General features: G+C 38.5%; 1 protein-coding gene across 1 annotated transcript in view; it reads left to right on the forward strand.

The window, feature by feature from the left end:
- The first annotated feature begins 10,470 nt into the window (after positions 1–10,470).
- LOC109920941 (forkhead box protein K1) overlaps positions 10,471–16,211 on the forward strand; it is a 37,039-nt gene continuing 31,298 nt past the window's right edge. Inside the window, exons 1-2 of the mRNA XM_048609741.1 lie at positions 10,471–10,647; positions 13,005–13,151. Of these exons, the coding sequence (XP_048465698.1) occupies positions 10,471–10,647; positions 13,005–13,151 (324 nt within the window). The remainder of the gene's footprint in view (positions 10,648–13,004; positions 13,152–16,211) is intronic.

Below are 16,211 nucleotides of genomic sequence, written 5' to 3' on the forward strand. Positions count from 1 at the left end.
AACGTCAGCCTTCCTGCTCCTCTGATGCTGCTTGGCCTGCTGTGTTCATCCAGCTCTACACCTTGTTATCTCGGTTCTCCAGCATCTGCAGTTCCTACTATCTCATAGACGAAGCTGATGTAGGTTTATAAGGAAAACTAAAACACTGTGCCCGTTGATATTTGTCAAACTCCCAAGAGACACTGGGTAAACATTTAGTACCTTGATTTTCTGAGTCACATGGAGTTCAGATACAAACAGCAACTAAATCTGATGAACTTCACAGTTGATGTGATGGCCAAAGAAGTTGGACTTATTGCTCAAGCCTGTAGTTCATCAGCCCTTCGTGCTGCAACACAAACCAGAAAATCAACATTTTTTAGTGAAAATTCAGCTCAAAGTAAAATTTTCCTTAAGGTTTCCAACACTGGCTTGTTCAGAATCAGACTCAAGGAATAGTTACTATTTGAACCCAGTGAATTTTTAAGGGCATTCAGTGGAATTGTTGTCATTATCATATCTCTGCTAGTCATAGTCATACATTGACATTGATAGAGTGAACATTTTTGTTGCATTGCAAACTTTCCAGTTAAGCATTGTCAGAAGGAGCCAGGGTTACCACCATAAATTGCCAAGGCAATGGTATTCTGGCCTGCATTATGCTGGGAATGCATGAACAGAAGGTATCTGTAAAAATGAAAAATGAATGGTCTCCTTCTGTAGGATACATTAAACAAAGAACTGTGGATACTGAAGATATGAAACAAAAACAAAAAATGCTGGAGAAACTCAGCAGGTCTGCCACCATGCGTGGAGTGAGAAACCAAGTTAACGTTTCGAAGCATTAACGTTTTGTCTGTGGGTTATCTGCAATCCAAGTGAAAGGGCAAGCATCTGTCCTTCACCAATTAGAGGAACACAATTAACACTTAAAATCAGCAACAATGTTTTGTTTATATAGTTCTTATAATGTAGCAAAACATTCCAAAGCACTTCAGAGGCACGATCATCAGAGCGAAATGGGAAAGACATTCAATCAGGTGGCCAAAACCTTGGTCACGGATAGGTTTTAAGGAGCCTCTAAAGGAAGAGGGAGAGGCAGTGAGATTTGGGACGTGAATTCCAGAGTTTACAACAGTTGAAAGCCCAACTACTAATGATTTTGCAATCAAAGTAGCTGTGCCACAGGTCAGCACTACGGGAGTACCAGACTGGAGGGGTTTGTAGGGCTTGAGGCTGAGGCTGAAGATATATGTAAACAGATCTGAGTTTTTTTTTAAAAAAATCTGTTATTTTTTCTCATTATTAGTTTCTGAAAGTCCGTTCTGTGCGTTCCACAATTTTTAAAAGTTCACTATTGTACAGTGGTTACAAGATAGAAAATGTAATGGTTTTCATGGCTAAACGTTTGGAGCTCAAAGTATGATGGGCTGTTTGCGTCTTTCTAGATTTGCCTTTTTTCTTGAGGCTGGGGGATTATGGTAAGTTTTACAGGGTAGATTTTTGTATATATGAGGCTGGGGGCTTTCTGTGTACAGCTGAGGTTATTTTGGTGTGTGGGAGGTTGCTTTCCACAACACGTGCTTTTCCACTTTTAGTTACTGAGACCCAAATCCATTAGGTGTGCTAAATTGCGACGTTGAGAAAATAATATTTGTCTTTTGGAAATGCTATATTTAAAATAGTACCAAATCAGCATTTCCATTCAGGACTTACTAATGAATATCATTGAAGTTTTTTTCTTACATATTAAAAACCATGCTTTTGTTGGGAATGTTATTTTAGTTTTACAGCTTGACACAGTTTGTTTACACTGTGTGTCATTCAGCTTTGTATTGTCTCTTCATTTACACCTTCTAAGTATGAAGCAACAAACGCGTTCGGCACTCTATCTGCCCCTTGCAGTGCCTCCTGCATAATTTTTCCTTATATGGTTTATGCTTTGATTGCTGCTTCACCATTGGTTATCCTGCTTTGGTTAATAAACACATTCAAAGTTCCTTTTTCAGTGTCCTTTGCCCATCCCCCTTCAGTGCTGTGAGACTATATAAAACGTACACACCAAAAACAAATAGCAATACCCTTTTGACCTCGTAGTGCAGCTTAAAATCAGCAGAGCTCTGTAATGTTTTGTCCATTTTGTAAATTCAGACTGCAAATTCTCCCCCACTTGGTCACTTTAAGAATAGGGTGGTTTTCCATTATATACTTTAACCTCTGTTGCAGTGTACTTCTATTGTTCTGAATCTAATCAAAATAATACAGCTACGTGATTGCTTTGTTCTCCAAATTACATTGAATGAAGTTTATCTCAAGCTCATTTTTTAGTGTAGGATTATTTTCTCGAGGCTCAGATTGTTTATAATAAATTGTGTTCTTTTCTTCCTTCACCTTAGTTTGTACAACCCAGTCGTAGATGGGATAGAAAGCAGTTTCTTAAAACATTGTTCCAATTGTTCAAAAAGCCGGTGTTGATGTTGGAAAAAATAATCAAAGCAGTGCAGAGTTTTTTTTTTAAACAGTTTCACCCTTGGGTGAAGCTTCTCTCCAGTTTGACATTGAAGCAGTGAGACCCCAAGCTCTGACATTTTTTTTCTTCCCTGCAGCCTCTCCACCTATCTACTTTTCATTTTCTTCAAATGCTTCTTTTTGTCCAAGCTTTGTTTGCTTGTCCTAGTATTTCCTTATGTGGCATGAGAGAGATTGGAACGGGTGTTTGGATAATTTAAATTAGTTTGAGTTTGCTCAGTTAAATGTATCGAATTAACTACCTCCTTTAAACTGTTTAATTTAGGTGCTTCAAATTCATCAGCGATATGCTATTAAATAACAGTAGGACAGTGTGCTAATGAATAATGTAAATTTTCATTAAGTACAATCAAACAAAACATTACTCTCATTAATTTAATAACTTTGAACTATTTCATTGACGAGCCATAAATGCAAAAGTTATATTTAACAGAAACACAAGACAGAATTTAACTGGATATCCTTATTCTGGCTCACAGAGGACAAATCCCTTTCTTCTTTGAGACAAAACATCTCCAATTTATTCGGTGACAGGAATCTAACTTGCAGACAGAGATATCTGCCCCTGAAAACTAGGCTAATTTAGATCAATCTAAATCTTGGCTTGAGGCAGGAGTACGTTCTGACTGCCTGAGAATAAATTAAACACTACAAATATTGATTCTCTGAACACTTCTTTTATATCTAACTTCAGGTTAACTCCCCAAAATTAAAAGTTGTTATTGAAATCTAATTTATTAATAACGTAACTGTCAATTTGATTAATCTGTCTATATGCACATATTGCCTTATATAGTTGAAGACAGTGGAATGTTAGTGTATTTACTGTAACCTTAAAAATGACCAAAACTGGGAGCTATTATGGTGCAGTGCCCAAGGTCGACATTTTAAACATAAAACTAAAGTCTAGAACCCAGGTGAGCTTACACTGGTGTCAAATTTTGTCTAATAGTGCTCCAGTCTTGGGATTTTTGTCATTACAATGAGAGGTGGAGGCTGACATTGTATTTTTTTTTGGGAGAGTTATGGCCAACTCTACACTGCTCTAAAAAGTTACATTCGTGTTTTTAGCATTCTAGCACCTGTCTCCGTGCAGATTGCTATGAAATGACATCAGAGGATTTGAATTTTTAAAAAAGAGAAAAAGTTTTTTAAATTCTCAGATTATTTTTAATCACGACTTTTCAACAAACATGGCTTGAATACTTGCGTCTATTTTATTCTAGTCTTTACTTTTTGTCTATTCAGACCTTTTTTGTCATAGTCTTGATTTTTCTACATTGAATCTCAATTTTCTGCAGTCATATGTGACCATCTTAAGTTTTTCGTTCTATTAAACTTGTATTTAATACCTTTATAGTAGTAAAACATCCCAATATATCCCACTCCGTGATTGTTTATCAACAAAACTTGACACAAAGCCACATGAGTTCGAAGCGGATGAAAATCTTAGTCAAGGCGGTGAATTTTTAAGGCCCATCTTAAAAGAGAAGGAAGTGGCAGAAAAGTTCAGGAAGGAAATTTTAGAGTTCAGGATGCGGGTAAATGTAGTGGGAACACCAATAGTTGCATGGGGAAATTAAAATCATTATGTGCAAGATGGCAGAATTGGAGAAATGCAGAGTTCTCTGGGAAGAAGGACGTTGAAGGTAAGGAGGGTGTGACTGGAGGATTTGAAAACTTTGATGCGAATTTTATAATCAAGGCTTTATCAGTTTGGGATCCAACGTGGGTTAGTATGCGTGGGTGATCAGTGAATGGAACTTGGTGCACGTTGGTTTTGAATGCGTAACAAAGGATGGAAGAAGGAATATCACCAGTGGGTATATGGACACACCTGGTCTTCAACTGATTTATTTGAAAAAGTGAACAGTTTAAGTTGAATGAATACAGAACACTGCAGATGCTGGAAAACTGAACTAAAAATGGAAAGTGCTGGAGAAACTTGGTCTGGCAGCATCTGTGGAGAGAGAAACGGTTAACATTTCAAGTCTAATATTATTAATAATGTTATATATTACTATAATTCCTGAAACGAAAACTTTTACTCTAACATGATCTGCATTGTTGTTAATCTGATCAATGTAAAAAATTCTGAAGTTTCTGGAGTGCTGAAGGAGAGTCAGAACTCCAGAAACTTCAGAATTTTTTATGTTGATCAGATTAACAATAATACAGACCATGAGTAAAAGCTTATTTTATTGTCTTTCAGGAATTATAATGTCAGATTGAAATATTCACAATGGAACTGTTGAGCTCAATTAGTTTGAAATCCTCCATTTCTCTCGATGTGTCTAATCTTTGCCAGCGCCACAACCCTCCAAAGATATCTGCTTGAGAGCCCCAATTTTAATAGCTTCATTTGTGGTGGCTGTGCCTCAATCGCCAAGATCCTAAGATCTGGCATTCCTGATCGAAACCAATCCTACCTCTCCTCCAAGAATCACCTTAAAGTCTATCTCTTTGGTCAAACTTTTGATCATCTGCCTTAAGATGTCCTTGAGTTGCTCAGTGTCAAATTTCATTTGATGATTCTCTGAAGTATCCATTATGTTATCTTTATCTTGTTTATTATGTTAAGTGCTGTGTAAATGTAAATAGTAGTTGTTCAGGTTTAGAATTATAAGTACCAGTGACATGGAAAGCACTTTACCTACAGTCTTATTCTTGCAGAGTTGTGAGCCTTGCAAATACAACCAGAACAACTGTGTTAAATTTTCATAATTTTTTTGTGGTTTAATTTGTTGGCTCCACCCGATTGTTCATGAATATAGGTGTAACATTTCTTTTTGTAGTAAGGTTGTTCGTTGTTCAGATATATATTCTGATTACTGGAAACTACGGAGACATTGATCATAATAAAACACTGCAGTGGTCTGTTTCCAATCTACTGATGTATGTACTTAAGTAAACCTCCACAAATCATATGCATATATTTCAGAATATTTGTATGCTTGGTGTGATTACACACGGCTGTGACCTTCAATCTTATATATGTTAGGTTTGTGACTAGTTGTGTTTCAAGCTCTTGTTTGGTTATTTTGAGTCTTTTGGGTGACCTTTACAATCTTCTGTTTCACTGCTGGGAGCTTCAGATTGTTGGCAGGCTTTTCAGTTTCTTATGTTCTTTCAGGTAGGGTAGAATGCAAACATATCCGTTAAATTGGCAGATGACCGCAACTCTGAAACGAAAGTGATTTTAGGCAAATATTTATTTGCACAGGGATACAAGATGGTAGTAGATTCCTGTGTCAGTGGCATTCCAGAGTGTGAAAAGACTCTAGATTGGATTTTTTCAAATTAAAAGTACATCTGCAGAAAATTGTCACCTTAAGAATTTCCTCATGTGTAACCAAAGTGGGAGTACGGGTTGTAACTGTACTCTGAATACCAGTGGAATATTTGTTTTCCATACAGAGCTTGTCTGTCTGAAAGTGATTCACGAATGTGACTTGCTTTTGGAGATTAGCCACAATAATGTAGGCAAAGGCAGTGGCAGCATTCATATTGTGCTCAGGAATGTCTCACATAGCAATGAGATGAACGGCCACTTAATCTTTTTTGTTAAAGGAGGATTATTGGTGACAGTGCCAGGAGTAACAGAAAATGAGTAGCAGCTTTGACTATATCCTGTTGAATAAATGATATTGTGGTCTAGCTGCAGTGTTCATTGCTGACCTGTGTAGTCATATGCAGTAGAAGTAGTCATATTTAAAATCAAATCACGTGGAGCTTGTAGCACTGAACCAATTCATTTGACTCAAAAGGCCCATGCTGGTGTCTATGTTCCTCAAGGCCTCCTCTAACTCTACCCTATCTCACAGGATCTGCATATTCTTCTAGCCCTTTCTCTGCTATACTTTCATCTAATTTCCCTGTAAAATTCATGTGTACTAGTTGTATTAAGTACTGATTCTTATGACAGTAAGTTCCATTTTGTCACCACGCTGAGTAAAGATGTATCTTCTGATTTCCCTATTGGATATTTTCATGACTAAGTTGTACTTACGACTTCTAGTTTTGCATTTTCTAACTAGCGGAAACATCTCTACAACTATTGTACTGGACCTATTCATATGTTCAAAGGCCTCAATTATGCCAAGCTCAGCTTTTTGTGAAGAAAAGAATTTGTGCCTGTTGATTTTATTCCTCTGGTAGTTGTACCCTTGCTGTTCTGGTTACCTTATAAATATTTTTTGCACTTTGCCAAAGCATGTTAAGTGTACCTTGTGGAGGCAACTGGGCTCTTGGCTACAGTATAGAGAATCAGTGAGGGTCCCCATCGCCTCTTTTTGCAGTTCCAGCTGTATCTTATTCTACATGAGCACTTGACAAACCAGTGGTGGGCCTTCCCTTGAGATTAAGGACTTGGGGCAGAAAGCTATCGGAGACTGGCAGGTGTGTTAAATGGCATTGTCGCTGGGAAGGCAGAGTATGGTACCCACCATCATCTTAGTCTAATAGGAAGAGCAGGCATGGCCAGATTAATAAACACGGGAGTCGTGGTCTAAAATGTGTTTATTTTAATGCAAGGAGTGTAATTGGTAAAACAGATGAGCTTAGAATCTGGATTCGTCTGTGGAACTACGATACTGTAGCCATCACAGAAACTTGGTTGAGGGAAGGGCAGGACGGGCAGCTCAACATTCCAGGTTTTAGATGTTTCGTGTGTGATAGAGAGGGTTGTAAAAGGAGTGGATAGATTTACTTGCATTTGGAAAAGAATGGACTTATCAGTAATAGGCAGAATGGCTTTGTGCAAGGGAGGTCTTGTGTCTCAAATTATTCAGTTTTGTAAGGAACTGACAAAGGTGATTGTGGATAGGGTACTGAATGTTGTCTACCTGACCTTTTAGTAAAGCATTTGACAAGGTCCCTTGTGGTAAGCTGGTCCAGAAGATTAAGTCACATTGCAACTATAGTGAGTTGGTACATTGGATGCAAAATTGGCTTGGTCATAAGGCAGAGAGTAGTTGTGGAGGGGTATTTTTCTGCCTGGAGGTCCATAACCAGTTGTGTTCTGCAGTGATCAGTGCTGGGACCTCTGTTGTTTTGTAATATATATAAATGATTTGGATGAAAATGTAGATGGTCTGATTAGTAAGTTTGTAGATGACATGAAAATTGGAGTTATGGATAGTGAGGAAGAATATCAAAGGATACAGCAGGATATTGATCAGGTGGAAAGTTGGGCAGAAAAATGACAGATGGAGTTTAATCCAGTGAGGTGATGCATTTTTTTGGAGGCCAAATGCAAGAGCAAAACATAAGTAAATGGCAGGACCCTTAGGAGCATTGATATACAGAGAGATCTTGGGATCTAGGTCCACAGCTCCCTGAAAGTGGCAGCACAAGTGGATAAGGTGGTAAAGAAAGTGTGGTGCATGCTTGCCTTGATTGATTGGGACATTGAGTATAAAAGTGGCAAGTCATTCTGTATAAAACTTTAGTTAAGCCACATTTAGAGTATTGTTTGCAGTCCTGGTCGCTGCACTATAGGAAGGATGTAGAGGCTTTAGAGAGGGCACAGAAGAGGTTTACCAGGAGGTTGCCTGGATTGGAGTGTATTAGCCATAAGGAGAGGTTGGACAAACTTGGATTGTTTTCACTAGAGTGTCAGAGGCAGAGGGGCGACCTGATAGAAGTATATATAATTTGAGAGGTGTGGATGGACTGAATCTTTTTCCTTGGGTACAAATGTCAAATAATAGGGTGCATAGGTATAAGGTGAGAGGAGGAAAAATTTTTAAAAAAGCCTCAAGCAGCCTCACCAGATGTTGACATTAGGAACACTGACCATGTGCTTCCTTGAAATCTGTTTTTAAATTAAACCAGTATTGCCAGTCTTTTTTCCAGTAAATCCTGTTTGGAATCATTTGAAGAGACCTATTGATGGTGGTGTGTAGATTGCTGGCAGAGTTGAAATTGCTTTGGTTTGCTGAGTAGGTTTTCGGTTCATTCTTCAATATGTGTCCAACAGATATGTTGACAGCGCCATCTTGTGACAGTTCTTGATGGGTTTTTTCCTAAACATTCCTCAAATAGATTTCCTGTCCCTGTTTTGTCTATTCTTTTATTTTGGTTGGAGGGGATTGCAGGGCTGCATTGTGGCAAGAAAAGGAGAGGAACAGATTTCATACGCTGGAAACTCTTATGACTGCCCAGAAATGCAATGTTTTGTTAGTGGTTTGAGCCCTGTTCTACTGTATAATGGAACATGCAAGCATGAATACAGAATACATTTCGGTTGTCTAGGCAATAATTTCTGGACTTCCCTCCTACACCTCTTCACTTCTTTACCTCACTTTGGCTTTTGACAGTCCTTGAAGTCTATCCCTTTGTCTAAATTTTGGACCATCTGACCGAACTTCTTGTGTTGCTCTGTCTTCTGGTTTCTTTAATAAAGCTCCTGTTGAAGTGCTTTGAGACTTTTTATAAGTTAAAGGTGCCATATTAACATAAGTAGTTGTATATGAAAATATAGTTAGGAAATTAATGACTAGCAGCATGCAATTTATACAAGAGCTGCATTTTTCTAAGAACGTTAGTCTGGTTGACCATATTCCGCAGGTGTAACTTTGTTTGTGTTGGTTTTGGCTCAACAAGTAATATTTTTCTTAAGCCTAAGGTTTGAATACAGTTACTATGTTTTCTCTTTGTTACAATGTTGATTACAATTTTTAAAAAGTCTTTGTAGCATTTTGATGTTCTGACATCAAAGATACCATATAAATTAGTTCTTCCTTAGCCCTGGTAAACACCATAAGGTTTAGTTTGCATGGTTTGAGATTTCTGATCAACCACATCCAACTTTTCAAAATGGAGAAATCTACTGCATCTCTACAATATATGAGAAATACTCAGTTTTATTGCTTGTGAGCTGATTACAAAGGACACTGGCAATGCTGGTTGTTTTAAGTAATTTATATGGAAAATCCCAGCATCGTGACTTTACATGCTGTGAAATTTTCGTATCAAAAACACTACATTAAATTTGACTACACTATCCCATTTAAGTTAGTGCTAATTTTTCTGTTAGCAGAGTTGTCACTAAGTGTCACATTAGTGTCCAAATTTTACTGCACTTTCACCTATTTTTCATCTGCACTCAAATAAAGTCTTTGAGTTTTGCGTATTCACTTCTCAGCATGCATATAGCCCTTAATGCTGCTCTCGGACTAATCATATTTGACAGATCACTAGAATTGAATAACTTATTGTTCAAAAGGGGCAATAGAGACAGCGGTAAAGAATATTGCAGTCATGCCTGAAGAGTTGCACATTGTGATCAAATTTTGGTTTGGGGTGTGTAACCATGTCAAAAGGAAAGTTAGTTAGGATAAGAAAAGTTGGTATGGAGTGAGCCACTCCCTCATTTTCCCCACTGCTTGTATTGAGTATGTATTTTAAAAAATTGTGTGAAGACTGAAGTGTGTCTGGGAGTAAAAATCCTTTTGGAAAACTACAAAATGCTTATAGGTGGAATCATTTTGTAAATGATAGAAATTAATCTTGTAAACTTTGAGCATGATGAGAACAAGTACACATGTTTTGGTGGGGGGTGGGCTTTACTGTTTTAATGAGGGACAGAAAGTAGGAATGCAGGAAATGTAATTCATGTCACCAGGCTACTGGCTGTGGTCCAATAGTTTTGAGTATGTGCATGCAATAGGATGCTATACAGTGTGTGGACAGCACAAAAAGAGGAGTTTTTGGGGGGAGAGAATATGGGAAAAATGAGGAAAGGAGGAGGATTGTTCAGAAAAATAAATTAAATGCAGAATTGTTTAGCATAGCTCTTTTGCGAAGTTAGATGATTTAAGAACTAACCAAATAAAAGCCATGTGCTTATATTCTATCTAAAACTATAGATGCTGTTAAATTGGTTAGTCAAACTTGAAGGTTAATACAAAAATTTTGTTTTTCACAAGATTTTGTACATATGGAAGTTTTTCATCGAAAATGTTTTTCACTTTAAACAGTGTCCCCAACTCCTGCCCTGTGAGTCCACGTGGTGCCGGCTCCTCTGGTTACCGGTTTGGGCGCAACATCACCAGAGATCTCCAGCTAGCGGCAGCATTTGCAGAAAAAGCAGCATCGGAGCAACAGGCAGAAACATCTGGTGGTGACAGCCCCAAGGTTTGGAAATGTGTTAAGCTTGTAAACTCAGACATTTATAGCACTGCAGGATGCCATGCAGCCCATCATGTCTGTGGCTGCTAACAAAGATCTGACTACACTAATCCCATTTTCCAACTTTTGGCTCATAGCCCTGGAGGCTATGATAACACAGGTGAATATCTAAATACTGTGTAAATGTTACAAGAATTTCTGACTCAACTACTCATTCAGACCGTGAGTTCTAGACTTCCACCACCCTCTGAGTGAAACAAAATTCTCCTCAACTCACCTCTTCGCCTTCTTTCTCTTACCTTAAATCTATGCCCCTCGTTATTGATCCCTCTACTAATGGAAAAAGTAACTTTCTGTCCACCCTTTCTTTGCCTCTCATAATCTTATTGACCTCCTAAATCGGGTCTTCTCAGCAACATCCACTGTCCAAGCAAGATAACACCAGCTTATCTATTATTTCCTTACAGCTCTGATCCTCCAACCCAAGGAACATACTGGTAAATCTCCTCTGCAACCTGTCTAATGCAGTCACATTCTTCTTATAACATGGTGACCAGAAATGCACACAATAATGACCTAAACAGCATTTTGTACAGTTCCAGCACAACCTCTTTGCTCTTCTATTCAATTCCTCAGCCAATAGAAGAAAGTATCCCATAACCATAACTGCTTTAACCATCCTACCTACCTGGCCTGCTACTGACAAGGATCTGTGGATATGCACACCAAGATCCCTCTGATCTTCAGTACTTTCCACGGTCCTACCATTCAGAGTGTAATCCCTTGCCTTATTATGTCTCCCCAAGTGCACTGCTGCTGGGTTGAATTCAATTTGAGTTTGATTTATTGTTGTCACGTATCAAGATACAGTGAAAAGTGTTGTTTTATGTGCTATACGGGCAGTTCATCAGGGTGCATCAGGGTAGCAGAACAGAGTGCAGAACACAGTATTACGGCCGCAGAGAAGATACAGAGAGAGAGGTCAAAATTAGCATTTGATAGATCTGTTCAAAAACCTGAAAACAACAGGGAAGAAGCTGTTCTTGAATCTGCTCATATGTGTATTCAGACTTTTATGTCTTCTGCCTGACAGAAGAGGGAGGAAGAGAGTATAACTGGGGTAAGAGGGGTCTTTGAATGCTTTCCCAAGCCATTGGGAAGTATAGATGGGGTCAATGAGCTTGCTGGTGTATTGACTTGTCCATTAGCTGCTAAATCTGCTCTTACCTCATCTCTCTCCATGTTAATTTCTTCTAATATTTGACAGTCTTCCTCTGATATCTGTTATCGTTAAAGCCCTATAGCTTTAAATTGAGGGGTGATAGATATAAGACAGATGTCAGAGATAGGTTCTTTACTCAGAGAGTAGTAAGGGCGTGGAATGCCCTGCCTGCAAAAGTAGTAGACTCGCCAAATTTAAGGGCATTTAAATGGTCATTGGATAAACATATGGACGATAATGGAATAGTTTAGGTTAGATGGGCTTCAGATTGGTTTCACAGGTCGGCGCAACATCGAGGGCCAAAGGGCCTGTACTGCGCTGTAATGTTCTATGTTACTATGTTGTTCTTTCCATTGTGAAGATTGATGCAAAGTATTCATTTCAGGACTGTACCCATGTCTTCCAGGTCTACACATACACATTCTCTGTGGTCCCCAATGCAAGTGAAGCTCACAGTTCTGTGGTGTCCTCCCCCTCTCCCCAAACTTTCTCCCTTTTCTTCCCCCTTTGCTACTGAAGTTTGTGACTCATGCTGGTCTCAGCAGCTCTTTTCTTATCCTGTTTGAATTCTTTTAAGTATTGGGAGATTGTTATTGTCTAACATCAACAAACATTGCTTCTAGCAAAAGTGCTGGATGTTGATCATAGTCCAGAGTGCCCAACTCCTTCCATTTCACCTCCTGTTACTCATCCCACCTTAGGCATATAGTACCCAATTATTTACACCCAGCACTGTTTCATTTGACATCAGGTATCTTGGCATAGACTAAAGATCAAAATGTAGCATCTTGTTCCACATGGTCTGTTTTATGTGGAACCAAGTATGAAAATTGAATTCTAAGCATCTGTGTAGTACGTCAATCTCTAATTGTACCACAACGTAGAGGGTGGAAAACTTGCCCTTTCACTACATGCTTCAGAATCTTTGCAGGAATGTATCATTTGAGGGTGATACTTTACAATTCATACCTGTATTCTGCCTGTTGTGTTAAACCTGGAATTACCTAATGCCAATAAAACTAATTCAATTTAATGAAAAACAGTTAGGTTCAGAATCTAAACAGAACTGTTTTTCAAAAATGTCTACCTTTTCTGTGTGTATCAGACTTTTTGTTAATTTTTTCTCTCTGTTTTTGACAAGGATGATTCAAAGCCCCCCTACTCCTACGCACAGCTGATTGTACAGGCCATATCTTCTGCTCAGGACAAACAGCTAACACTAAGTGGCATTTACGCACATATCACAAAGCATTATCCTTATTATAGGACAGCTGACAAAGGATGGCAGGTGGGTGAATTCTCAAAGTGACATTGTAGAGGAAATTATTTGATAATTTACCTAGTTACACCATGAATGATAAATTTATTAGATTAACTGTGCTTTAGGATTGTCTTATGCTCATCAAATGCTTCCCAAACTTTATAAAACTTTATAAAATTTAATTGCAGTTTGGTTAAATATTGACTTACATTAATGGGCGTTATTTAAAACTTGTTGAATTAGTTGTCCTTTTCTTAAAACTTGGTTCAATTTCAATTAACATGGCAGATTACATATCCCATTAATTGAAGATTGCTTCTTTGTTCTGGATTTTTCTGTCTGAACTTCTTGGGAAGAATACTTTTCAAAGTGAAGAACATTGGCTACAGTAGCAACAGTTTTGCATTTGCAAAGAATGAGCCATTTGAATGGAGAGACCAACTTTTCAGAGAGGTCAGCTGACCCAATTTATGGGTGTGAAAGTTAGTTTTGAACACAATCAAAAGAGAACTAGTAGTGGGAAAACTGTCTCTTTTCTGTCTGAGATCCCTAACTTCAAAGTATGTCAGTAGAAACCCACTGGAAGATTTCATTGGCAAGGAGAAAATCAATACCACTGGCTACAGAAAAAGAGAACATCCAGCCATTACTGATTCAGGAAGAAGTGGAAAGTGGTTTTAGCTACAATCTGAATATTTTTTTCCTAAATTTAACTGTTACTTGACCAACGTATTTTTATGGTAGTCCTCTTCATACTTCTTTTATTTAAACAGGCTGGGAGGAGGATGTGTCTGCTGTTTTTCAAAAAGGATAGTTGGACCTGTTTGGGATTTTAAACCTATGTTAATGGTTTTTGCACGTTTGCTTGATTGTTTTATAATAATTTAATAAACGAAGGACTAAGTTTAAGTTTAATCATAGAATCCCTACAGTGTGGAAACAGGCCCTTCGGCCCAACAAGTCCACACTGACCCTCAGAGCATCCCACCCAGACCCATCCCCCTATAAACCCACCGAATCTACACATCCCTGAACACTATGGGCAATTTAGCATGGCCAATCCACATCTTTGGACTGAGAGAGGAAACCGGAGCAGCCGGAGGAAACCCATGCAGACACGGGGAAAATGTGCAAACTCCACACAGACAGTTGCCCGAGGGTGGAATTGAACCCAGGTCCCTGGCACTGTGAGGCAGCAGTGCTAACCACTGAGCGACCGTGCCGTCCCAAAGTAATGTGGTTCGTTTGCTTCTGATAGTGAGCCATGTACACTCTAATGTATATTATACATACTGGTAATATAACATTCTGTTTAAGTTAAAACTTTGTGACCAGTGCAGGGGATTAAAAAAAGATACCAGCCCATCCCCTCCTAACTTGGTCATAACACATTCTATGGTTCTGGATACAATTCTACAGTCTAAAGATATGATGAAAACTTAAAAATTGTCATCAATGAACATAATTTACAAATCTAGTTTGATATCAAGCATGCGCTTGAACTCTTTACTGGAAGAATGTGGACAGTGCAGAGGAGTGGATAAATTAATTCTAACTAAAGCTTAAAATAATTGTTGGAAATCATAGAAACATAGAAAATAGAAGCAGGGATAGACCATTCTGTCCTTAGAACCTGTCCACTATTCATTATGATCATGGCTGATCATCCAACTCAGTAGCCTGTTCCTGTTGTTTGATATGCTAATATCTTTAGCTTTAAGTGCCATGTTCAACTCCTTGAAATCATACAACATTTTGGCCTTCACTGCTTTCTCTGTAGTGAATTCAACAGGCTCACGACTCTGGATTAAGAAATTTCTCCTCGTCTCTCAGTCCAAAATATTTACCTGCTATCCTTGGACTGTGATTCCTAATTCTTGACTCCCCTGCTATCAGGAATATCCTTCCTGCATATACTGTGTTTAGTCCTGATGTAACTTTGAGATCAGCCCCACCCACCCACCAATTCTTCTAACCTCCTGTAAATACAATCTAAACTCTCAATGTCTCCTCATATGTCACTCCTGCCATCACAGGAATCAGAATGCTAAACCATCACGGCATTCCCAGTATAGCATGAACTTCCTTGCTCAGATAAGGAGACCAAAACTGAGCACAGTATTCCAGATGTGGTCTCGCCAGGGCCTTGTATATTTGTAGCAAGACATTCCTGCTCCTATATCCAAGCTCTCACTATGAAGGCCAACATACCACTTATTGCCTGCTGCATGCTCACCTTCAGCTTGGTGTACAAGGATACCCAGGTCTTGTGGCATGTTCCCCTCTCTCAATTTATAGCCATTCAGATAATAATCTGCCTTCCTGTTTTGCTACCAAAGTGGATAACCTCACATTAACCCACGTTATGTTGCGGCTGCCATGCATTTGCCCATTCACTCAGCTTGTCCAAATCACACTGAATCAGAGTAGGAAAGATGGAAGAATCAGAGATTCTAAATTAAGTGCAATTTTCTCTTGCTAGGTTTTAAATTTTTATGTTTATGAGTATGGATTGAAATGTTCCTGTGATCCAATTGCAAAATTACAGTGCACATGCAGAATGTCTCCTGTAGGCCTGCTGCCCTTGTCTTTAGTAAAGCCTGTCTAAAATGTTCTCTTTAATTTCAAATTTTTTTTTAAACAGAAGTGAAATAAAATGGTATGGGGGAGGAAACAAACTCAAATCATTAACCACTTCATTCAGTGGGAGAAACAGTAATAGATTTAAAGGCTGTATTTCCACAAGTATGTTTAAAGGCACCAAAACTGGATTTATGATTTGAAGCAGAGAGCAGCAATCACTCAATCGATGTGCTTAATGTTGAGCTGCAAACTAGAAGCAGTATAAACGGAAAAGAAAGCAATACATTGGTATACTTCTGCTTGGTGTGTGAGTGAATCTCATTGATTCCACAAAGGACGGTGAGTTGTAGACAGTTCCCCAGAATGGACTATAAGTTGCTCTTGTTATGCACATTGGTTTCTATTTTAATGGTGGGAATTTAGAATAGACTTGAAAAAGAAAGATTTTCAGGTCTATGGGGAAAGAGCAAGGGGGCTGATTTAGTTGGCATATTTAATGAGCTA

This window comes from Rhincodon typus, chromosome 21, assembly GCF_021869965.1.
Source record: "Rhincodon typus isolate 14 chromosome 21, sRhiTyp1.1, whole genome shotgun sequence".
Classification (NCBI taxonomy): domain Eukaryota; kingdom Metazoa; phylum Chordata; class Chondrichthyes; order Orectolobiformes; family Rhincodontidae; genus Rhincodon; species Rhincodon typus.